The 24,584-nt window shown below is 51.1% G+C and overlaps 3 protein-coding genes across 3 annotated transcripts in view; 1 reads left to right on the forward strand and 2 right to left on the reverse strand.

Moving 5' to 3' along the window:
- LOC308054749 (keratin, type II cytoskeletal cochleal-like) lies at nucleotides 1–9,180 on the reverse strand (the record flags this gene model as incomplete). Its single annotated transcript, XM_080368022.1, has 9 exons — nucleotides 3,985–9,180; nucleotides 2,945–3,165; nucleotides 2,323–2,383; nucleotides 1,937–2,032; nucleotides 1,651–1,815; nucleotides 1,404–1,529; nucleotides 861–1,081; nucleotides 716–750; nucleotides 1–485 (listed from the first exon to the last, which is right to left on the reverse strand). Exons 1-9 carry the CDS (start codon nucleotides 4,684–4,686, stop codon nucleotides 1–3), a joined length of 2,112 nt encoding a protein of 703 aa, XP_080224148.1. The 5' UTR covers nucleotides 4,687–9,180.
- Nucleotides 9,173–24,411, reverse strand: LOC308054752 (keratin, type II cytoskeletal 4-like). Its single transcript, XM_080368025.1, has 9 exons — nucleotides 15,493–24,411; nucleotides 14,125–14,339; nucleotides 12,915–12,975; nucleotides 12,512–12,607; nucleotides 11,461–11,625; nucleotides 10,905–11,030; nucleotides 10,262–10,482; nucleotides 9,711–9,739; nucleotides 9,173–9,604 (listed from the first exon to the last, which is right to left on the reverse strand). The coding sequence occupies exons 1-9, from the start codon at nucleotides 16,042–16,044 to the stop codon at nucleotides 9,192–9,194; spliced, it is 1,878 nt and encodes a 625-aa protein (XP_080224151.1). The 5' UTR covers nucleotides 16,045–24,411; the 3' UTR covers nucleotides 9,173–9,191.
- Nucleotides 23,091–24,584, forward strand: part of TNS2 (tensin 2) — a gene marked incomplete at its 5' end in the record, with an annotated part of 139,215 nt that continues 137,721 nt past the window's right edge. The window contains 2 exons of the mRNA XM_080368227.1: nucleotides 23,091–23,153; nucleotides 24,323–24,576. Of these exons, the coding sequence (XP_080224353.1) occupies nucleotides 23,091–23,153; nucleotides 24,323–24,576 (317 nt within the window). The remainder of the gene's footprint in view (nucleotides 23,154–24,322; nucleotides 24,577–24,584) is intronic.

The following is a 24,584-nucleotide window of genomic DNA, read 5'->3' on the forward strand; positions in this document are numbered from 1 at the left end:
TTACTCAGGCTGTGTAGCACTCTTCAGGCTTTGGCTTTTTATGCTCTTTTTGCTGGAGGAGGTTTTGGAGACGATTTTCACACCTGGGTTGGTGCCGCCTTTTGCACTTCCAGAGCTGAAATTCCCTCCACTGGTGCTCAGACCGCTGCTGCCACCTCCTCCGTAGCTAAGACTGCTTCCAATGCCGAGACCACTGCCTCCTCCAAATCCACCTCCGAGACCACCACCGCCACCCCCGAGTCCAAGTCCTCCTCCACTGCCAAAGCTGTAACCTCCACCACCACTGCCTCCTCCGAGACCAAAGCCGCTTCCACCGCCTCCTCCGAGACCAAAGCCGCTTCCACCGCCTCCTCCGAGACCAAAGCCACTTCCACCGCCTCCTCCAAGACCAAAGCCGCTTCCACCGCCTCCTCCGCTTAGGTTCAGTCCACCAAATCCTCCTAACCCAGCTCCACCAGCCATGCCAGAGCTGGAGCTGATGACAGCTGCAAGAAGAAACCACCAGAGGTTGGACATCTGCTTGGCAGTCACCCAGTCCCGCTAAGCACCGTCATCAGGACCCTGACCCACAGGACAAGCCCAGCTCATGTCCCCTGTGCAATGCTGGTGGAGGGCTCTGAGCGCCTCATATTGGGGCAAACCCCCCTCCCCCCGAGGTTGCTCACAGCCTCTGCTCCCAACGGGCCCGCGGCAAGACAAGCGCTGCGATACTTACAGTAGCTGATGGGGTTGAGTCCCTCTCCGCTCAGCCTGTGGGGGGGGGGGGGCAAATAAAGGGGATGTTAGAGCAGAATGAGGGAGACGGGCAAGGGGACCAACTACTGGTGGGGGCAAAGCGACAGCAGGGATTTTGCCCCCACCTGCTCTCCTCGCCCTCCAGCAGCTTCCTGTAGGTCGCGATCTCGATGTCCAGGGCCAGCTTGACGTTCATCAGCTCCTGGTACTCGCGCAGCTGTCGGGCCATGTCAGCCTTGGCTTTCTGCAGAGCATCTTCCAGGTCAATCATCTTTGCCTTGGCATCTTTGAGGGCCAGCTCCCCGCGCTCCTCAGAGTCTCCGATGGCCGTCTGCAGGGTGGCACACTGCAAGAGGAGAGATTGGGACTCCTAAAAGCTGCTTTTCTTTTGGGGTAAGTGTTATCCAAGGAAGAAAACCATTCTGGTGGGGTGTTAATGAAAAAGGTTATGACTGAGGCTGTTCATCTATAGCTAATATTGCTGAAGTTGGAACGCCAGCCTGGAAAAAATTATTTAACATGTGTTAGAGCATGGTGCCCTTTTCAGGAGTGAATTTAACATGTTTAATGAGCTACCTCACATTCTGTGGCTGCTAAAGTCCCTAATTAGTAAAGCAGAGCTGCGGTGCCTAAGGACCAGAGAATGGGGCTCCTGCTGCCATTCCTACCTGGTTCCTCGTGTTCTCTATCTCTGAGCGGATCCTCTGGATCAGTCGGTTGAGCTCAGCGATCTCCCCCTTTGTGTTGCGCAGGTCGTCCCCGTGCTTCCCCGCTGTGGCCTGCAGCTCCTCGAACTGTGGTTCAGAAGGAAGAGTAAGCCATCTGAGGTGTCCAGGTGGACAGGATGTGGCTCAAACAGCCCCAAACAGGGACAGCAGTAATTTTGCCCAGAAATGTATCTATGGGTCCGTTCACCTTGGTTTGGTACCACGCCTCCGCTTCAGCCCGACTCCTGTTAGCAATGTCCTCATACTGAGCTTTGACTTCAGCGATGATGCTGCTGAGGTCCAGGTCCCGGTTGTTGTCCATTGACAGAATGACAGCAGTGTCAGACACTTGTGCGCTGAGCTGAGCCAGCTCCTGCAGGGAAGCACACGGGATCCTGATCAGCTGCACTTACCTTTTCAAATGCCACGAACGATGGCAGTCACTGTCCGAGGGGGACAACAGGACGGGAATCAGGGGAGGAGGGTGTCTGTACCGCATCATAGAGGGCTCGAAGGAAACTGAGTTCATCAGTCAGGGCATCCACCTTGGCCTCCAGCTCCACCTTACTCATGTAAGCAGCATCCACATCCTGGAAAAGAGCAACCGTGGGGACATCTGCAGCACCTGGTGCTACTGACCATCTTTGTTTCTACATGGTCTGTTTTGCCAAGGCAAGCATGCGTGGGACAGGAGCGGGACAAGAATTCACTTCCATCCTCCAAGCCCCTTCACTCCTTTCCCCCCAAAACCATAACCCAACCAACAGCTTTTAAAGGATGAGCATGAAGCTCCATGAGCTCTCCCACCCTTTAGGACAGTCCCAGCCTGTGCCATGGCTGGGGGTAGCTCAGCATCCGTAACGCCTCCTGTCTCACCCACCTTCTTCAGCACCACAAATTCATTCTCCGCTGCCGTGCGTCGGTTGATTTCCTCTTCGTATCTGCAAGGATAAAGGGAAAGACGTGCTGGATTGTTACCTCAGTAATCAGAGAAGTTGTACAGGTAGGACGGCAAGGTTATCTGGGCTGGATACGGTGTTTCCACGTTAACCTTCTGGAAACCACCCAGCTCAAATTTTGGAAAATCCCATTTCTCAAAGGGTTGAAATGACATTTTGTTTTAATGGAACAGGAGGGGTAAAGCTGGTTTAGGTTCTTTTCCTTTGCAAGTGTGATCACAAGTGTGTCCTGGCTGAATCTGCATTTTCTCGTTGGAAAAACGTCAATGGACCACCTTTCTGCTGCTGTCAAGGAAGGTGGGCTCTGCAGGGAGAAGTGCCTCACAGGAGTGGTGTATTAGAGGGGCATTACAGGTTACAGCACCAGCTGGAGGTATTTTTTTCCCCTTTCCTGCAGAAAGTTTGATGAATATCTCAGGCTGGGTGTTTGACTTTCAGAAAGCTAAATTTAAGTGAGATTAATCCTACTGCCTAACGCAGCCTGAACCATTTGCATCCCGTTTAACCCGTGAGTGCCTGGATGTGCTGCTAACAGGCACTCACTTGTTCTTGAAATCCTCCACGAGGTCTTGCATGTTCTTCAGCTCCCCATCCATGCGTCCCCTCTCATTGAGCAGGTTGGCCAGCTGCCGTTTCAAGTTGTTGATGTAAGCCTCAAAGAGTGGGTCCAGGTTGTTTTTGCCTGAGTTGGTTTTTTGACCCTGGTCCTGCAGGAGGGTCCATTTGGTCTCAAGCACCTTGTTCTGCTGCTCCAGAAAGCGAACCTGAGCATTGGGAAGCAGAAAAGGCCGAGTGACGGATACCTGTCAGCACGCTCATGGCCCATAATCAGTGACGGGGACTGATGCATAGCACAAGCCAAGGAAATCCCAAGCCAAAAGCGTTAAATCCAGCTGTGACTACCCTCCAGGTTGTCTAGGGCTGTGCTAGCCCACTCAGTAGCCAAGCAAATCTGCCCTCAGTGGACAGTCTTCTTCAAACACATTTTAATTTTGCAAAGCAATGAGCAATCATTAGAAAACACAGGTTCAGCTCTTTCATCACTTGCTTTCTTGAGCATCCTTTGGTTTTTCTTTCTTTGTAAGAGATATTTATCTCCCTTCATTAAAGCTAAGATCTGGTTACTACAGGTTAAAAGGCAAGTACTTAATTGCCTTTCCTTTTGCTCGTATATACCACATATTTACCCAGGTAAAAGCCAAGGAAGGACTTAAGCTAAGCCAATATAAAAAGGACTTTAGCTCGCAGGCAAAAAAGCAATAAGGACCAACGCACCCTCCGTGATTCCCCACGGAGAGAGCTGGGTTAAGCAGCTAGATCTGGACTTGAAACTGGCTTACTCCATTTGAGCTAGTATATCTTATTTCTCAGGCACAAAACCCACATCTCATCCTCTTATTACCAGTTTCTAATCTCGTTTTCTGCCTTGTAACTGTTTAGCAGAATGTTCTTTTTGATTACTTTAATGAAGACCTGCAGATAGGAAACGTGCAACAGACTGTAGATCTACGAAGTTGTATTTTTGTAGCTACAAGACTGTCTGGCTCTCTACCATGATGCCACAGCACTCAATGAAGCCTCACCTTGTCAATGAAAGAAGCAAACTTGTTGTTGAGGGTCTTGATTTGCTCCTTCTCATCTTTTCGCACCTGGTGGATGTCTGGATCTATCTCCAGGTTCAGTGGTGCCAGGAGACTCTGGTTCACAGTCACTTCTTGGATCGTACCAACGCCATGTGGGCCACCACTAAATCCTGCTGGGTTCCTGCCACCACCCAGCCCTCCACCGAATCCTCCCATCCCCCCCACTCCACCAAAGCCAAATCCTCCACCACCTCCCTGTCCACCACCAAAACCAAGCCCACCAGTACCTCCACCAAAACCAAGCCCACCAGCACCCCCACTAAAGCCATAGCCACCACCTCCACCACCAAGACCAAGTGCAAGACTGCCACAAGCTCCACCACCACCAAGTCCACCACCACCACCACCACCTCCTAGGCCAGATCCACCACCAGCTCCACTCCCAAAAGCAGCTCGGAAGCTGCTTCCAACACCAATGGATATCCTCTTGCTACCACCAAGGTTGTAGAGGCTCCTGCTGCCAAAACCGCCACCACCACCTCCTCCTCCAATGAGCCTTCCAAAACCACCTCCACCTCCTCCAGACCGTGCCACAGACATCGAACTGAAGCCAGCCCTGCCACCACTTGGTACAATAGCTGAGGCAGCGCTGTAGGACCTGCCTCCACCTCCCGCTCTCGTGCTGTAAGTTTGCCGGTTCATTGCAGCAGGAGGTAAAGCCGGGCAGTGGCGAGAAGAAGCACACAGGGCGAGTGCAGCTCTCTGGTGGAAGGGAGCACGCGATGCCCTTTTTATCCCTCTGGGGATCTGGGCTTGGTTGCATGGAAGTCCAGTGATCAATTTAGTGCCTTCATGGTTTTGACGTGCCAGGCAGCCAGCTGTCTGATTGAAACTTGTTAAGCACTGATTGCACTCAAACAGCTCAGCTAGAAGAGTTATCTAACTCCCTGATTTTTGGCAGGGAGAGCCCAGCCTTAGTGCAGAGCCTCTGTATGCTTGCAGAGAGGTGTTATTTAATTTCCTAGCTGTGAAGCGAAAGAAAAGAGATAAAGAAGTGTGAAAAAAAGAGAAACAGCTACCTGGATACCCCTATGCAACTTGTAAGATGCAGTAGATCAGTATAAAGCTTAGTGGAGAGTCCTCTGAATTAACTTGAATGAAAGGCAGTGAGAATGAAATGGCTAAATCTGACCAAAAATATTTCACGGGGCTTCTTCACCTGAAGGCAGCGTGTGGGTGTGATGTTCGTGAAGCTTGACATCTCGTTCAGCGCTCTAATTTACCCAGCCTGCCCCTTCGCACCAGCTAGGCAGAGACCATCTTTCTGAGCCGACCAGCACAAAGAGGTCCTGATCCATGATCTTCCTCTGAGACGCTATATTTAAATGGCACCTCACATTTTGGTTGCTTAGTGTTTGGTATCTAGTCTATGACAGGTTTCCTAGGCTTCCTTTCTAGAGAGATTGGCATCCCCAGAGGACAACCCCATCCCACCCCTGAGGCTGCTGTTGCAGCGTCTCCAGCCACCTGATGATGTGACCGATGCATTTCCATCTCGCTCTAAAAAGCATCTCAATGAAGGAGGCAGATTTTCTGAAAAACGCTTTGCCCAGCTTTGTGGAACAAATATTTTGTGGATATTATTTGCGTGTTGACATTAAGATGCAATCAGGCTTGAGTTTCTAGATCTTTACAGTTGTGATTTCTTTTAAAGATTTTTGAGCCTTTCCATTCAAAATGTTGCCAAAAGCAAAGATTTAACCAGCATGAAAAATACTCCCACAAATTCTCCTTGTTTTACTTCCTGGAGTCCTTGGGGAAAGGAGCGAATGCAATAGGGTGTGGTGATGTTTTCTGGCATCTCAGATTTTGTTCAGCTGCAGTGTTTAGAGTATTTTATTCTTCACATTTAAGAGCTCCGTTCAGTTTTGGCATGTTGCTGTCCTAGTGGCATTGCCCGTGCTGTGCACATGACTGGAACTTAAACGTATTTGCAGGACAGGACTCTACATGCCCTTCAGAACACATTCATGTGCCTTAGTGCTACAAAACCATTAAGTACAAGCTAAAATCCCACTGGCATCTCTGGAAGAAAGATTATGCAGGTGCTTCGTGCTCTGCCGAATGCAGAAGACCAAATACCTGATTATCCTTGGAGAAACGCTGCCAGGCAGGCTTAAACTGGGAGAGCTGGGTCACTCCACTGAAATTTCCCATTGCAGTGCAAGCCTCCCAGCTGGTTCAGGTCGGCTTGTTTCTCTTTGGAGAAGGTTGGCCTGAATCTGCCTGGGATGTCACTTGAAATTCATGACTATCTATTGCCTTGACTATTTGCATAAAATTCAAAGCCCAGGTGTGATGGGAAAATGAGATTGTCTTCATGCTTTCTTGACCCCAGTGAAGGTAGATTGTCCTGAAGCTGACAAACAGGTTCGGATCAGATATTAGAGCTGAATGAATATAATGGGATTAAAGGTGGGGCTGCCAACAAGGAAGAGGGAATTGTCATTTTAGGCTCCCACACTCCTTCCTTCAGCCCACTGTCTGCAAGGTATGCAAGCGATGCGCAGGCTGGGTGAAAAATGCACCATTTCTGTACTGGGCTGGTTGATTGTGTGAAGGAGCCGAGGCCTGTGGGCTCCACACCGAGAGGCTTTTTTGCATTTGTCAGCTCAGATCAACCCTAATAGACTCTGCCATCTACCCAAGGAGCATGTCCAGGGTGACACCAAGCATGATATGGCCTCCAAACTGCCCCAAAAAACATGCTCCTGGCCTTTTTTCTCTCCAGAATAGCCTGATCGACACAAACATCTTCAAGCAGGCAGCAGAAAACAGAGGTTTTGCAACACTCGGGGGTTGAGGAGGGCAGGGATGATTAAAGGTTTTCTCCTAGAAATGCAAGAGCTGCTGGGCTGCTTTAGTCCCCTGGGGAGCCGGCTGGGGTTTGCTGTGCAGGGGTTGTTTTGCAGGAGGGTGATCAACATAAATTATGAGCTGCTGGGGCACTGGAAGCTTCTCGTCTGGGTGTTTCTGCTTGTTATTTACATACAAATGAGACGAAGTCCGAGTTGTACGCATTGAGACAGAAAAGATGAAGAAAACTATTTCAAAAAGCATCCTCTTTAGGTGGGTGGGTTTTGCCTTCTCAGCAAGGGCTGACCCATTTGGCTTTCACCAGCCCCCCCAGCCCAGACAGAGTTGCTAAGGCACGGCATTTCTTAAAAAATAATTATTAATTATTAAAATATTAAAAATAAACCTGCTGATCACATCCAATAAACCGTCTTGTTTTCCATCAGAAAAGTGCTGCAGATGTGGGAAGCCTGGATCCACCACGCTCGGCACAACAGAGCAGAGGGAGATGCTCAGTCGGTGCTGGGTCCGTCACCATCCCACCCACATGGACAGCCTGAGCCTGGCAGGATGGGTCAACTCATCCTCCAGCCACAGAAGGCTTGGGACAGGCAAGACCTGGGTCAGCACTGAAGTCTAGGAAGCGGAGCAGGATGTCAGGGAGTAAGTGACACCGCCTGGTCCTTGGTGTGGCACCTTTCACGGAGTACATGAAGTTGCCCGCCCCACCCCACCCACCCCCCCGTGCTGCTCCAGCCTGGGTGAGGAGAGGCAGGTTCCTCCACATGGTGTTTCGGAGCACAGTTGTCTCAGAGGCTTTCAGCTCCAGGGGAGCTGTGGGAGGGGAGAAGCCGGCCGGGCTGGCTGGTTTTCCCAGCATCCAGCTGTGCATCCAGCTGTGGTGAGCACCAGCGTGGGGAGCCCTTCCCAGCCACGTTACAGGGACGTTTCGGTGGTCACTGTCCCTTGGAAACTGGGCACCCTGGCAGAGAAAAGGGAGGGGGCAACCCGAGCCCACCCAAACCCCATCCTCCTAAAATGATGGGAGAGGGGGTTCCCCTCCCTGCAAGGGGTGTTGGAGGGGATGCCAGGGCGCATCCTGCTCGCGGTGTAAGTTCATGTGTTTTGAGGAAGGTGGGGCGCTCGAGGAAGAACAGCTTTCGGGAGGACACGCTTTTCACTTGCTTTCTTTTAAAATTAGCCTACTCTTGTGAGAGGGTTTCAGGGGTGGGGTGTGGGATTGTTTTCTTTTTGTTACTACCTGAGCTGGTTCTCACTGATTTCTTTAAACAAGGGCCTGACTGCTTTTTTGTTCTGCCTCCAGAGATCCCAGACAGCGTGAGAGATCCCGAGCGAGCTGCGCATCCCACGAGCGGTTACACATCCTGGGTTACGCCGCGTTTCTAGACTTCCTTGTGGCCCCACTAATCTCTCTGGATGGAATAAAGGTATGCAAAAGTGCATCAGGAAGGGGAGCAGGCAAAGTTTCAAAAAAACCTTTGTTAAAGCTCCACTTTTCGTGAGCAACCAACCCCACCCATCTGGGGATTCGTCTTTGAGAAAATATCTGTGCTTTTTGTAATATCAGGGAGGGAAATAAAGCCCATGAAGCAAAGCATGAATTATGCATGTAGTTTATTGAAGGTACAGCTGAAAGTTTGGAGTAAGCGAAGGTTAATCAACTCTGTTCACTTACACATTAAAGCATTAAATCCGTCTATCTAGTACACACACAGGAAAAACAACGCATGCATTTAACTACAGAAATATAAGGTGCTCATCGGCGTGTAATTAAAATCTGCTCTACCAAACTTGGTGTAGCAACTTGGACCAATTTGCATAAGCATTACCAACCCTCTCGTCAACAGGAAAAATTGGATTTTCTGGTGTCATTAAAGAAGTTAAATAATAGCTGCAGCTCCATCTCGGACAATTAAAATGTGGCTTTTCTTTCTGAAGTTGGGATGACCAAGCCTTTCATCCTTTTGCAACAGCTGCATTAGGGAAAGAAAATCCCTGCTGAAAAGCGGTCAAGCAGAGGAGACTGACTTAAGAGCCAAAAGGATGTGTGAAGACAGGTATGGACTGTCTGAAATGAAAATTAAAATCTCACCTGGCTGAGACCCTGGGGGCAAGTTTCCCCCAAGACAGACATGCAAGAGAAAGTGGGTTTTGATCATGCAAAGAGTTTTCGGCAGAGCGACTAGCCTAGTTGTGTGGGCATGGGCAGCGCATGGTTGTGTGATCCCTACAGCTGTCAGAAGGAAGGGGAATACTGTTTTATTGCAGAAATGCTGATTATTTTAAAATGTGACGTGTTGTTGCCCCCCCCCCCCCCCCCCCCCCAGTCTCTACCGGGTTGTTCTGACCACACGCACAGCTGTGCTGTACCTGTTCCCGGTGCCGCAGACCCCTGCCCCGGGAATGATGACGGCTCCCGGGCTGCACTGCTCCACGCCGGCGCACACGACGTTGCCCAGGTTGCCCAGGTTGCCCAGGTTGCCCACACCTGTGGTGCACTGCACCCCCTCCGCACCCGGGATGACTTCTCGCCCCATGCAGCTGACTGCGCTCCTCGCCCCAAAGCCGCCCCCCACCCTGGGGAGGCAATCCACGCTCCGGGTGCTAAAGCCAGCACCACCAACGCCGAAGGAGGAGACCACCCCTAAACCCGCGCCGGCCCCTCCTGTCTTGACGGTGCATTTGCCTCCGATTCCTGATAGAGATCGGCACTCCCCGACGGTGCCACCGCCGCTGACCACAGCTGTGGGAGAGAAACAGGCTCAGTCACTCCCCGAGCAGCTAAAACCCAGCTTATTAGAAGCTTAAAAGACTTGTAAGGAAATTAAGGGAATGCTTCGTTAGCTTACCAACGCTCACAGGGTTGCCGGTACATATCCTGTTGAGAAAAGAAATGTATCAGAGATGTATTTAGGGAAATATTCCCCAACACACCAGCAAACAGAGGTGCTGCCCAGCCATTGCCTCCTTAGAAACCCTGCAGGCAATGTCAGCATTTCTGTCCACCCAGGTGTGAGCTGCTGGTCCAAACTGCCCACTGCGGCACCCCAGATCTCACAGACACCTTCATACCCCATCCTCTTTTCCTACCACAAGCAGAGGATCTGACTGCAGCGTGCTTGGTGCGCTGCGATCCAGCTGCCCTGGAAGGATGAGGAGGAAATGGGGGCAATGCCCCCCTCTGCATCTGTGGTGAGGAAAAGGGGCAATGCCCCCCTCTGCAACCATGGGGAGAAAAAGGGGCGATGCTCCCCTCTGCACCCATGGGAAGAAAAAGGGGTGATGCTCCCCTCAGCACCCATGGGGACCTGCCTCCACCCAGCATTTCTCACTGCTTTTCCCTTCTCCTGCTGGGTTTTTGCTGGCTCTTGTGACAAGGTACAGCCAGGGATGCTCCTACCTGCTCTCTTCTCCTTCCAGCAGCGTCCTGTAAGTGGCAATCTCAATGTCCAGGGCCAGCTTGACGTTCAGCAGCTCCTGGTAGTCTCTCAGCAGGCATGCCATCTTGTCCTTGGCTTGCTGCAGTGCAGTCTGCAGGTCAATCAGCTTCTGCCGGGCATCTTTGAGGGCGCAGTCACCCCGCTGCTCGGCATCGCAGATGGCTGTCTGCAGAGCTGCGATCTGTGGACAGAAACAAGGGGGTGGCCAGGGGTGATATTAATAGGCATCCCACAGGGTTGCTCATGTACCCCCTTGTTTCTCAGCTAGGAACTGCCAGAAAGCCTAGATTTGGGCTGGACCCATGTGATGGCCAAGCTTTTTGGGGTGAAGGGGAGGGGATCTGTTGGTGGCACCCCAGGAGGAAGCATGCAGCAAGCACTGTTTCTCTCCTAGCCAAACCATCTGGCTTCTGCTTATTTGAGAAATGACAAAAAAATCTGCTGCTTTGTTCATGGACAGAAGATGAGAAGCTACAAACACAGCCTTAAGCTGGGGTAGGGGTGTTCTTTGCAGTTCAGCGGGGTGGGACCTGGGGGATGAAGCCCTTTGCTGGAGAGGCTGCGCTCCCCGCAGCCCGTGCAGCATTCAGCCCTTTGTCCTACCTGTTTCTTCACATTATCCGACTCGCACTGCAGCTTCTGGATCATCCGGTTCAGCTCAGCTATCTCACTCTGGTTGTTTCTCAGGTCATCGCAGAACTTGCCCCTGCTGCTGTGGAGCTCCTCCAGCTATTGCATGGGAACAGGATGACGTTAACGCACCCGTCACCCCTTCCAGGGAAGGTGGTGACTCTCCAGAGCTGCACCGATGTCGGTGCTCCCGGGGAAGCACCCAGACGTGACCTCAGCCCAGGCAAGGCGACAGTCCTGGGTAGGTCCTGAGCATTTGCCTTTTGGGAAGGGGATGGTGTTCCTGATGGGTGCAGAGACCTCACTGGAGCAACAGTCACCTGCTGCACTCTGGTTTTACAGGAGTGTCTCAAAGCACAGTTTTAAGGTTGGGTTTGGGGTTTTTTTGTCATGACTTTCTTTAGCGAACTACAGTGCATGCACACCATGGGGAAGGTTTAAATTGCATCATGGAGGCCAGAAACAGTCCTAAGAGTTTTGTTGGCCGAGGGATTTTATTGCCGTTTGTGCTGGTCGTGTGAATACTCACTCTGGTTTGGTAGAAAGCTTCCACTTCAGCCTTGCTCTTCTGGGCAATCTCCTCATAGCAGCACTCAACGCTTTTGATGATGCCCTCCATGTCCAGGTCCCGGCTGTTGTCCATTTGCACGATGACAGAGGTGTCACACAGCTGGCAGTCCAGCTGAGCTCTCTCCTGCAAGACCCATCGCATGTCGGTGCCCTTCCCCCACCCAGTACGAGCCAGGTGTGCGGGTACCCCGGGCAAAGGGGAGACCGGGGAGAAGGTGGAGGGTGGGACAAGGTTCTCCCATGAACGCTCAACTAGAGCACTGGCTTCCCCAGGCGGGTGACTGGTTTCGAGCAAGAGCCGGCAGCTGGGACCTGTTTCGGTGGCACAATATGGGATTGCTGCATGCAGTTCCCTAAGGAAGGGTGGGGAATCCTGGTGGAGCAACTCGCTTCGTTGCAAGTGGATTTTTCTGGCTGCGCCAGCAGTTTTCTGGGCTATGAATCCCTCAGGGGTGAGTGCTTTGGGTCCCATCACCTGGGGGTGGGCTAGGACAGGTGCAAACACAAAGAGGGTTTTTTTTGTGTGCAAACACACACAAAAAAAACCCAACTCTGTGTTTTCTTAAAAACTTGTTACATTTTAATAACTTTGTTTGTGTCTAAATTGTTAGTTTCACCAAAATATTTTGACTAATGTAGTTTAGGGAATCAAGTGCTAAAAAAAACATTTTGGTTTTGAAGGTTGAGATGTCTTTCTGGTTCCCAGGGGTGATTTGGATTAGAATTCCAGGGGCTTTTCCATGCCAAAGGCCCCTCCCTTTGCGACCAGCTTTATAGAAGACAGCCAGAAGCACGCTTTGCCTTTCCTGGTGTGCCAATAGTGTCGTTATCAAGCACAGATATATATATCAAAGTATATAGATTTCAAGATATATAGATTATTGGGGTGTTTTTTCAGGGTTTTCAGAAAAGGCACCTTTCTCTGCACTTGGTGTTGGTGTGGGAGCATGCGGGGGGAGCAGGTGACGCATCATTCCCAGGGCAGCGCCCGCGGAGCTGGGAGCTCTTACCTCGGCATAGATGCACTTCAGGAACTCCAGCTGCTGCCGCAGGAGACCCACCCTCACTTCCAGCTCCTCCTTGGTCAGGTAGAGACAGTCCACATCCTGGGGAGACACCAAGATTTGGGTGAAAAGAGGGGAAGAAACAAGGACTGTGGCAAAGCCCACGCTTTCTGTTTGCTGCGGAGGAAACCTCCCTATTCCCAGCCCTCGAGACTCTCTGGGTTTGTGTTCTATGTGCTTACCACATGGTGGGGGTTCTCCAACTCCATTGGGGTGCCTCTGGTTTGGGACTCAGGACATGTCATGATGCCAGGACTCCCCCTGTCCCTCCCTGGCCCCACACCCAGGGTTGCCCATGCACCTGCCACCCTCAGCTGGGCTCCCCAGCATTGTCCCTAGTGTGACCCACCTTCTTGAGGACCACAAACTCATTCTCTGCAGCCGTGCGCTTGTTGATCTCATCTTCATATCTGCAGTAGGAAAGTAGACAGGGGGGATGCTGAGCCCAGGGGTTCCTGTCCCCATCACCCAAGCAGCCAACGCAGAACGCAGGGAGTGTGAGTAAAACCAAAGCCTCTCCCTATCTGCTTTGTACCTCCTCCTTGCTTTTTGCTTTGTTGCTTTTTCTTTCCTCCCCACTGGGCTTTGTTCAGCAGTTTTAAATAGTCCTCGCCAGCAGGATCGGTGGCTGGAGCGAGATGGCAGTAAATCAGGCCAAACCACTAAAAATGCAAAGCCCTGTACCTCCGCTGAAGGCTTGGGTTGCTTCGTTTAGCCCTGCTGCTTCGAGTGACGTGTTTCTGAAGCATCCAGAACTGTGCTCTGGCTCTGAGTGTGTACAGGGAGGCTGTGGCCAAAGTGCCCCAAGGGAGGTCAGCAGCTTGAGCAACCTTTGAAACTCCCAGGTGCAATGGGAAGGAAAGTCGGTGCGTAATGGCCGAGTAATTGGGACCTCAGAGAACTTTCACAAGGTGATTCTATGAGCCTGACCTCCTTTGTGGTGCCTCAGCAAGAAAAAACATCTGAGATGCTTGGCTGTAAGACCTCTGGAGAAAGGGTTACTCTTTCATCCTGTGCTGTAAACCACCGGCCACCAAGTGTCCCGGGTCGTGGCTTAGCAGAGCACACAGGGAACTATTAAGGAATATCTATACCTGAGATTAAAAAAACAATTCCCACATTCCCTCTGGGAAGACAGAATGAACCCCAACAGAGATGTGTATAAAGCGTGGGGTGGAGACAAATAGGCAGGGGGGGTTGTGGGAACGGATGGCACTGGGAACACGAGATCTGGGGGAGCCACAGGCATAGGTGGTGTGGGAGATTTGGCAAACCACAGTTGTGTACAGGAGCATCGGGGAGAGGAAAAATGGTTCCTTGTCCCTCTCCCTAGGGAAACACTGGTTAAAAAGCTCTCCCAGTCCATCACCAGCATCTGAGGTGCAGCAGTGGGAGCCCAGTACAGGCAACCAGCCCAGTACTGGTGTGCCCTGCTCTGCTCCCCTCGTGCTGCCCCAGTTTTTGGGCCCATCCAGTGCGATTGTATCGGCTTCACGCTCGGGAACACCGCTCAGGGCAGCGCGAACCCCATCCGCAGCTTCACTCTGCGCGCTACTTACTTGCACTTGTACTCTTGAACCAGGTCTCTGAGGCACCGTTCCTCGTTTTCCAGTCTCTCCCGCTCCCCCAGCACACACTCCAGCTGCTTCCTCAGGTTGCAGATGAAATTCTCGAACACGGGCTCCAGGTTTCTCCTGGAAGCTGGCAGGACATACTGCTGCAGCAGCTCCCACTTGGTGGTCAGGACCTTGTTCTGCTGTTCCAGCAGCCGGACCTGGGGAAGCAAGAGATGCAAGAGTCACGCAACCCCCTCCTGTCCCAGGCAAATGCGCTTTGGGTTCCTCCACCTCCAAAAGGAAAAAGCAAAAATAAAATCGGAAACGCAAGCGGTTAGGCGATGATTTCTCCGCAGCCTGGGTGAGACCAGCATCTTCCCTGAGCTACACCCAGTCCCACCCAGGGCTCGTACCACCAGCTGAACCACGCCGGGGTGTTTGCTCTTTGCTGAGGCCAAGCCCGAAGCTCAATTCGGCCAAACACCACGTCCAAGCCACTGCCACCCCTGAGGGGCTGAGCACAGGAATGAGTCTCCTGGCGCTAAAAGCTCCATCCAGGATCTCATTTTAATGTATCTGATTTAAACGCTAACCGCGGGTATTTATCATGCCTTTCACTTCTAGATTAAAGAGCTCTCCAGTACTTGAGAACCTTTATGGATCATGAATAAGTCATTTTTCAAATGGGAGGAAGCGGAGTCGTTCCTCTTACGTGGGTTTGGTTTTTCCAGCTGCAGAGCAGCTCCCAAGGAAAATCAAGATCGGGCAGAGCAAAGGTTTCTCTGCCTTTTGAGAAATGATTTCCTATAGCACACCTCTAACCATAACAAAACCCCTCAGGCTCAGTTCAGAAAACAGTGATAAATTACATCTGTTTAGGCAATCACAAATCATTTCATCCACGGGATGGAGGGATGGAGAAGTTAAACTTGTTCATCTCATTTTAGCTAGACATCTATCTACAGCTCCTTGATGAAGCACACAAACTATTTTAAAAATGCAAAAGTCCTTTGGCATTTATAAAGGTGCGATAGCAATGGCAGATTATACATTTGTTACAAAACTTCCTATTTTGCCTTTTTAAGCTTCCACGTCTCCATCCCTTCTCTCACAGGTTTTGATTCACCATATCCCAGGAGCTGCTCCTGATTTAGCTATTTAGCAGACTGTTGACCATCGAAAGGTAAAAGACCGGTGTGATTGGCGCGGTGCAAGGCTTAAATCCAAACAGTCTCCAGGTCAGGACCACCACAGTTCATCAGAAGCGTCTACAATACCAGGGTGCCAGCAGAAATAGCTGCTGACGTGGCCTCTTTCGAGGCAGTGGATCCTTCAGAGCCTGGGGACGGGAGGCAACACGCGGGGTCTCACCTTATCGATGAAGCAGGCAAACTGGTTGTTGAGGTTCTTGATCTGTTCCTTCTCGTGGGTCCGCACTTGGCACTCCTCGGGGTCAACCCCCACACAGAGGGGCTTGAGGAGCTCCGGGTGGATGCTGACGCCCCGAATCCCTTCCGATCTACCTCCGCCGAGGCCGATGCCAATGCCACCCCCGTAGCCTCCGATAGCCACGCCGTCCCCGAGACCTCGGTAGCTGCCCAAGCCCCCGTAGCTTCCGCAGTTACCAAACCCCACAACCGTGCCTACGCCAAAGCGGCCTCCGCCGTAAGCCACACCGCAACGTCCAACGCCGGCACCGCCGTAGACCCCGCTGCGGCAGCTGCCACCGAAGGAAATCCTTTGCCCTCTCCCCAGGTCACAGACGCTCCGGCTGCTGAAGCCACCGATGCCACATCTCCGTCCCACCGGCTGGCAGACGGAGGCTGAGCTGCTGTTGCCCCTGCCGAGGCCGCAGACGGCGGACGCAGAGGAGAAGCCCCGTCTCCCCAGGAGGGAGCTGGAGGTGTAGCACTGTCGACTCATGGTGGTGGGGGGAGGCGGGAGGTGAAGCGGTAACGGCAAAGCAGAAGAGTGAGAGAGGAGCAGGGAGTGAAAGAAGGAGATCTCCTTTGGCTTCTCTGAGGCAGAGCCCTTCTCCTTATATACATTTCAGGAGGTGCCTGAGATGCAAAAATTTAATTTATCCACTGGGTTGGTCTGCCTGGCAGCAAGAAATGGCTTCCAACATTTTAAACCCACAGCAAACACTTCTATCTCATACGAAATAATGTGGAAATTAAAATAAACTGCTTTGCTTGCAAGCTTCAGTTTCAGGACTTATATTTTACTTAATTAATCTGCTTCCTTATTGTGTAATTATAGTTTAGCAAAATAATTCAAGGGGTTTTTATTCATGGCTTGTTTACGGTTCGGTTTCACCACAGCATTTAATTATGTTTCAGGACCTCCTGCACAATGTCGTGGCGATGCCGCCTCTCCCAGGGTCTCTCGACAGCTCGGGGCTGGCTCTTGAGCAATGACCGGTGGCGATAGGAGGGAAGGAAGGCGTATCTGCCAAAGCACAGCACCGACGTTGTCGGGAGTGTTCTCGTAAGCATTCATTTCTTCCTCTCGCGGGTATGGCTGTGGGTCTCGCCCTGTTTGCCGGCTCGCGGGTCGGGAGCGGAGCGGGATGGGGTTGGCGGTTTCCCTGCTGATGGAGTGAGGACGCTGATGTGAGCTGGGCGAGATGGTGCCAAGGATGGATTCAGTCGGGGGAGGGGGATGCTCTGGCACGTGGGGGTTCACACACACAGCTGGGCGCCGTGTGCCCCTTGGAATACACAGCAGGGAAGAGAAGGCGTTTCTGGCGATGCGCTGCTGCAGACAGCGATTTATTGCCGAATTGTGTGCCGTGGGGAAGCTGATAATGGTGTGTAGCGTCCCGGTGTGATGTGACTGCGGTACGTGGTGAATTCAGGCGGACGGTAGCTGGAGATGCAACAAAGTGCTACAAACAGGTTGAGAAATGTTAGCCGGAGTGAACTTTTTTCCTCGCATTCCTCTGACACGCCTATTTGACATTAAATTATTCTGGTAATATCTGTTAATGAGAAGCTACTGTACAGTGTTAATTAAGATTCTTGAAAAGATTTTTTGAATTTGCTTGGAAACAAATAAAGTTCCTTTTTTGCCTTAACAAAGGGGTCTAATCACAGAATCAGGAGGGATTGCATAGCTTGCCCTAAGAAGTCTTTGCATCTTTTCTGGGGCAAAAATAACTGGTTCTGGGAGGATTCCTAGTCAGTGCTACTTGAAATACATTGTCTTGTATTAAAAGTAATGTAAAGGAATTAGGACAACTTAGAATATTTGTGGAATCTCTCCAAGTAGAGAGATTTATTTATTTATTTATTACAGGTCGCATAAAGGGTTGAAATTAACTATAAAATACTCTATGCAATTATAATCATGGAGTAGTTCTATTGTAGCTGCATCGGTCTGAGTATATTAGGATGCACATGTTGCAATGAGATGTACTCTCATTTGTGGGATTGAGATAGTTGGAGAAAGCTGATGAGCTTTTGGTCACTGCGTCCTTCATGCCATTTTGCCCGGGGTAATCCAAGCACTGGGACCTCTTGCTAGTAAGTGAAGGGGGAAAATATTTTGGATATTTGTTTTGTTTTGTGCTGAAGTGTTGCTGCAAGCATGGCAGAGGACGGTTGGGTGCGTGGTCTGGAGCCCAGCCTGGGGCGCTGCCTGGGGATAGGGCATTCACAGATGGGCTGAAGCATCGTGCAGCATTTCGGGAGGTCCATACAACGTGACTTCCATGAACTCTTTTTGGTGGGAATAACTGTGGGCAACCTGAGAAATGGGGAGAAGCCAGGCTGTGAGGTTACCGGCACCAGAGGCTGTAGTCCTCCTTTCTGACTGCCTCAGCCCTGCATGTGCTTTGGGGCAGCTGTGGTGGAGCAGGGACAAGGCATCGGGGATGTGACCAGGAGCAGCCCCCGCGCCGAGCTCTGTGACCCAGCAGGAGCACAGAGGGAGACTCCAGCTCCTTTGCGTGGCAGGGAAGACACGGCCCTTCATCCTTGAGGTCAGCAACTTGCTGGTTTTTCCAGTCGTAAGAAATCCAGACCTGGTTTGGGTTAGGTCCCTGCTACCCTCCGTACCTCTGCCTGGCCCCCCACCACAGAGTGCCTTGTGCCGCACGGGTGAAACACGCACCATCTGAGGGCTGTGGACCCTCCAAGCCCCCGGTCTTGTTAGAAAGCAGGGAAAATGCCACCCATGGGCCAACCATCCACGTTCCTCCACCAGCTGCAAGCCCTGAGATCCCTTCTTACACATGATGTGCTGCCAGGCTGTTTCCCCACGGATCGAAAGCTACAAGCCTGCACTTCAGCCTTTGGCTCCTCCTCGCAGCCCTAAGAAGTGGCTTCTTCCCGGTGCCCAGCCTTGCACATCAGAGGCAGACGGTTCATCAGGGCAGCGCCTGTGGTTTCCATCTGCTGAGCTTTCACAAAGCCGGTTCACAGTCACGCGGTGGAAGCCCTGAGCTGGTTACATCAGCCTCAAAGGAGGAAGCACTCCGATGCGATTTGGTCTCCTGAAGAGAAGGGTTGAGATCACTTTTGTTTCTTTGGCCGCACACACGCACAGCACTGGCTCAAGTCAGACGCAAATGCCACCATCGTGGAGACCTTCTACATGTCTCCGTGCATTGGCCTGCCTGATTGCAGGTCAGATAGTGTTTGAGAAGCTGTAGAAAGGGACTACCCTTCCTCTTGGCAAGGAAGGGATGAAACCGCTGTTTTCAGGCTGACAGCAAATATTTACTGGGAAAACCGCTGAGGTCCTTAGCCCTGAACTGTGGTGTCCTCCATGAGACTCACGCCTTGGAGATTTACATGTACCCAGATGAATTCATTCCGCTTAAGCACCTTACTGAACTGGGACTTGTTAAGCCATCCTTGCAGATAAGGAGAGCCTAGGGTGTTTCCCAAGCTCCTGTTGTGGTTCTGGCTGTAACAACCCAGCCATCCAAGCCTGCTTTCTCCCAGGGACAAAACTGCTCTTTAAGACCATCTCCTGAGAAAACAGGGCTGGCAGGGCTTGGCCGCGCTGGTGCTCTCCCTCTCTCCCTGCAGGCTGGGCAGTTTGTGTGGCTCCTTCCAAAAAGGACCATGAAGTCGCCATTAAAATGGCTAATGAGGCCCCTGGGACATCTCCCTCTGGTTTCGTGGGTCCAGCCCTCCAAAGGTGGCTGTTCCTGGTCTCTTAACTGCAGCTTGATTCTGCTCCCACATCAAAGCAGATGGTGGATTTGTGGGGACCAGGTTAGAGATGATGGTCTGGGCTCCTTCCATTGCCACTGGGCACCTTGCTTTCCTCCCAGTAACTTTGTTCCACAGTAGCTGTTCACCCTTAGCCCAGCTTGTCCCTGGTCATTTATGCTGCTTTGGGGCAAAAAGATGGACAAGAGAATTCCTGAGGTTCTTTCCAGGCTGTTCCTGGAGCACCAGCTGTCACTGCCCAGATGCACCATCTGCATTTGCAGTGTTGCCAGATAAGATCTTGCCAAAACCTTTCCCCACCTCCTGCAGGCTTTCTGTTGGACAGTTATAAACCGTGGGTGACCAGTGTCGGTCACGTCACCAGTATTGATGAGGAGATGTTGGGGTATCACAGCAGTAAGCTAAGCAGAAGAGAGCATCGCTCCCAAAGGCAATGTCTCATGTGAGGAACCTGCATACCCTGCCCGTGTCTGCTGTGATGCACCTGCCGCACTTGGTGCCCTGGCAGCAAACCCAGGTGTTTCAGTCAGAGCAACTTGGTCATATTCCGGGCAGTTCTTTATTCGTGTGATGGGAAACCTGGGCACTGGAGGCTGAGCTCCATGTGTCTGTCCAACGGAGCTCCTGGGACCGCGGGGTGTTTGGCTGCAGTAGGCAGGGTGCCAGCAGCAGCACAGGGCAGCTGTTGGGATTTTTTAAAAAATCTCTATTTCGATGGTGTTACCAGGTGACCTAAGCTGAGAAACCCTCCTTCATAGCTCTTATTTACCGTTCTTATTTTGCAAGAGACAAATAGTTTTCATAGCAAACACCACAGGTGTCCACCCCCTTCCTTTGAAATGTTCCTCCTTTGCACAGGAATTTGTAAAGGCTCTTTTGCATCATCAGACCAACTTCGTGCCAGCGCTCAGGGCCCGATGGACTATTAGGGCTCTGAGTAATGGGGTGGAATCGGTGTGGCAGGGTCACGATGAAAGCGCCCCAGCCAGGACCGGGGAACTGTCACGGAGGAGGGGGCCGAGGGCGCGAGGAAGGTTTGTGCTGGGGGAGGTGGGAAAACCCAGTAAGAAGCTGCCAGGAGAACCACACCAGGTCCTGAGGCTGGGACGGCTGCTCTGCTGTTTGACGGGACAGTTGTCTCTGCTACGGTACAGGCTTTTTTAACCAGAAAGCATGTTCCTTCCTGCACCGAGGCAGCCAGGGACTGCAGAGATGCCCTCCAGCAGCTGAGGGAACAGGGAGAGTGTGGGAGGAGGGAAATTCAGCCACTGAATTTCAACTAGTTCCCATCGATAGGTCTGTAAATCCATGTCTGCGTGTGCACATGAGTACGTATAATAGTGACTGAAGAAACAAGCTGTTTGGTGCGTCTGGTTAACGAAGTAATTTTGCAAATTTATAAACAGGTTTCTTCTAAAAATGAAAGTGAAGTAGAGGCGATGCACAAACCTTGCGTGCAGTTTATTGGCAGCAGAGCAGAGAATGCAGCTTTTATCAACAATAAGATCTCCGTGCTGGGTTGAATTGAAAAGCATCACTCCTCAGGGAGGGACAAGGAGAGACGTTCAGTAGAGAGCGAGCCCTATGACTGGCCTTGTAAAAATGACTTGGCAGGTGAGATAACATTGAAGACTAAAACCACTTCCAGCGTGGGAGTCCTCTTAGCTGAATCCAGCTACCTAAAAACGAGTCACCAAGTTGAAGCTGGAGCCATGGGCTCCATGAATAGTCAATAAGAAAGTTTCATATCATCAAGCAAAAGATTGTTTTCTAAAGTCACCAGCGCAGGAGAACCCGGACACAAGGAGTCATGCTTTGCAGGGCCACGGGGGCATGATACAAGAGCAGAGGTGGTATCTGTACACAGCTACCAGCCTCCGCAAAATAAAAGGACAAATACGACCCAGGAGAAATAACAATGTTGTGTTTATGGGCACCTATTCATTAAACTTTCCAGATGGACACTCAGATTAAGGAGATTACAGCAGGTACAGCTTCTCGAGAACATACCTATTATCGTAATGAATGGTTGGAGTCACTTTTGTGATTCATTTCGCCACCAACATGCAAAAAAAACTCGGGATGTGTCACTCCAGAGGTGGCAGCTTAGTGCATAACTCTGTATTATGGGTGTCTCCACTGGGTTAACTAGAGATAAAGAGCAGTACTTGTCATAGAGGAATTTGCAACCGACTTCTATTCATCACAGCCCCAACATTCAGAAACACCCATTCCAGAGGTACCTAGAGCCCCGGTGCGACCTACCCTGGAGAGCACCCACCTGAAACGTCGGGCACCACAGCTTTTATTTGCCCAGCTCAGCAAGCCAATAGGGTTGTAACCTCCATTTCCAGAGATTAACTCGCTGGATTGCTAGCAAACCACACGTTCAGGGAGATGAAGGCAAGCAACGGTCATGATTATACCTCCGGACTGGAACCCCTCCTCCCAAAGCTGAACGCGCCTCTGCCACAGCTATGTCCTCCAGCACACCAGATCACCACGTCTTTGGAGATGCACAGTCACGCTTTGATTTCACGGTGTTTCTAAGGTGGATTCCTTCCCTTCTTGACCTAAATGTCCTGGTTTAGGGAACTCTTTCCTCCATGGCTGGAGAAGTCCCATACTGAGTCTGAAATCCAACTGGGCCACTATCACTGTCCTTCGCACCAGACTTGGGAACATGCGCTGCAGGAAAACCCAGTGCTCACCAACTGTAAAAGAAAGCCAAAACCAGGATAGAGGAATGGAAAAGAGAAAAATCTTCCTGGGAATCATAGATTTTTCATAGCTGTGCCAACAAGACTCCCTGGCCACGCTCTGTTGGAGGATAAAAGGAAATATGTTATTAGGTAAATCTGCAACTTTCAGAAGAAACTGCACTGAGTGGGATCTTAGAAATTCACGATTTCATTTAGCAGCTACTCTTAGCTCTGCACCCAGGTGATCCTGATCCATCAGGCACCTGTCTTCCTCCTCTGCTCAGTGGGGATGCTGAGGAGATTCCTTTGGGGAACTCCAAAGTAATTTCTTGAAGCAACATCTACGCATCGGTGTTTTGCCTCGTTATTCTCTTTGTTCTTGTTATTATGTGGTTGCTTTTTCTGCTTGAATATCCTATGGGGTAATCCACCTGCCGGGCGCTGCGTGTGATACCAGGGAGTGTTAAGCACCTGCCTCTCTTGTTCTGCATCCAGAAATGACACGCATGTGGAAATCTCAATGACCAAAAGCCAGCTTGGTGTTCAAGACATCCTAATAATTGCACACCTGGCCTTCCAGCTCCTCCTTGGCTTAACATAGAAAACATTTGGTGGTTTTTCTCCCAGGTGTTTTTGCAAATGCCGTCACCACGCGGCTCAGCATCACAAATACCTGTCTGCAGACAGGCTACCTGTCAAAGGACAGACAGATGGCTTTACTTTCCCTTTAATTACTGAGCATGACAACTGTGGCTTCATTGTCCTCATTTCAATTAAGGACTGACAAACACCCGAGGCGCACTGTCCCCAAAACGTCATACCCCCTTTGAGTGACTTCTTTCAAGTTACTCCAAGAGTATATGATAAAGAGAACCAGTTGCTTTATGAGATTGCTACTGGGTTTGGCATAATTGCCTGTTGCTCTGCAGAGGTTTAGCACCTCCTTCCCACCCAAACCCTTCATCACCATCACAAGCCAAGCACTGCAGGGCAAGCTCATGGTCTCCTCTCCAAAGGCAGAGGTCCCAGGTGCTGAGCATTCAGACTCTGTTTCTCAGGTGCACTGGGTCCTCTTGACCCCATGTCGTGGTTTAATGCCGGCCGGCAGCTCAGTGTCACGCTGCCGCTCACTCACTCCCCCACGGTGGGATGGGGAGAGAATCTGAAGAGTAAAAGTGAGAAAGCTGGTGGGTTGAGATGAAGAGAGTTAAGTAAGTACAGCAAAAGCAGCGCACACAAGCAAAGCAAAACAAGGAACTCACACACCGCTTCCCATCGCAGGTGGGGGCTCACCATCCCCAGGACTCCCTCCAGCACGCCTGATGGGGGCTTGGAAAACAAAATGCCATTGCTCTAAACTTCCCCCCCTTCCTTCTGCTCCCCCCCGCTTTACATGCTGAGCATGGTGCCATATGGCATAGAACACCCTTTCGGTGTGTCGTGTCCCCTCCCAGCTCCTTGTGTCCCCAGCCTGCTCGCCAGTGAGGTGGGGTGAGAAGCAGAAAAGGTCTTGACCCTGTGTAAGTGCTGCTCAGCAATAACAAAAACATCCCTGAGTAATCAACGCTGTCCCCAGCACAAACTCAAAACACAGCCTCGTCCTAGTGACTATGAAGAAAATTAGCTCTACCCCAGCCAAAACCAGTGCACCCCAGAACTGAAAAGCACCTTAAAATGCAAAAAGGTTTTTATGCTTCCACTACCTTCCACCTGGCTGCTTTCTTCACATAATAACACTGTTAATTTAATTTCTGTTGTACAAAAAAGCCCACTTCAAGAAAGCTGGTGGAGGTTCTGTTTACTATGCTATTCTAGGTCAACATCTGGGCTCCTCTGAGCGGGCAGTTGCTCTTGTGCAATGGTGCTGAGCAGCTGAGGGGCTCTTGATGGTACAAATCCTTGATGCCTGCTGTGTTCCATGCCCTGCTCAGCACCAGGGTTCCTGACAGTGCCTGTGTCCCAGCGGTTGTCCATTTGCACAGTGACAGAAGCATTGCAAAGTGTGTGCCTAAAGGTTGCAAAAAGCTGCCGTCTGGAGCGATTCCCCCTCATTTGCATCACTTTTGGGGAAATGCAGAACTAATTGTATAATGTGAGTCTTCATCCTGCAGCTACAATCTGACCCGGAGTGATTCACCACTGAGGAATACAGCAAGCCTCCTTTAATCCTGAAAAAAGGGTAAATCCGCCTACTGAACTGGACTGTGGCCAGTAAGCGCTGGGTATAGACGGAGGATTCCCTGTTGGGGTTCACCTGAAGAATACCGGTGGGATTTTTGTTCCCATGTGCAACTAGCACATAAGCCCTATTAGTCAATAGGTTGGATAAGTAGACGGTCCAGGTCTGAAACCCTGCTCCGTCTGCTCCAAACTGTGCTAAAGACGAGGTGTTTCCAGGAAAAAAATATACCTTGCATTTCCCCACAGTCAGAAAGGGAGGAATTGCTACTTCTTCAAACACACATCTCAGCAATTCCAGCTCCTGCCGCGCTGAAGCCACCCTGCCCCGTGGGTCTGTCGTGGCACGGCGCGCACCGTCCAGCTCCTCAGGAGCTGACGCGGGACCAGCTGCATG

Source organism: Falco punctatus (assembly GCF_963210335.1).
Source record: "Falco punctatus genome assembly, chromosome: 18".
Taxonomy (NCBI): Eukaryota; Metazoa; Chordata; class Aves; order Falconiformes; family Falconidae; genus Falco; species Falco punctatus.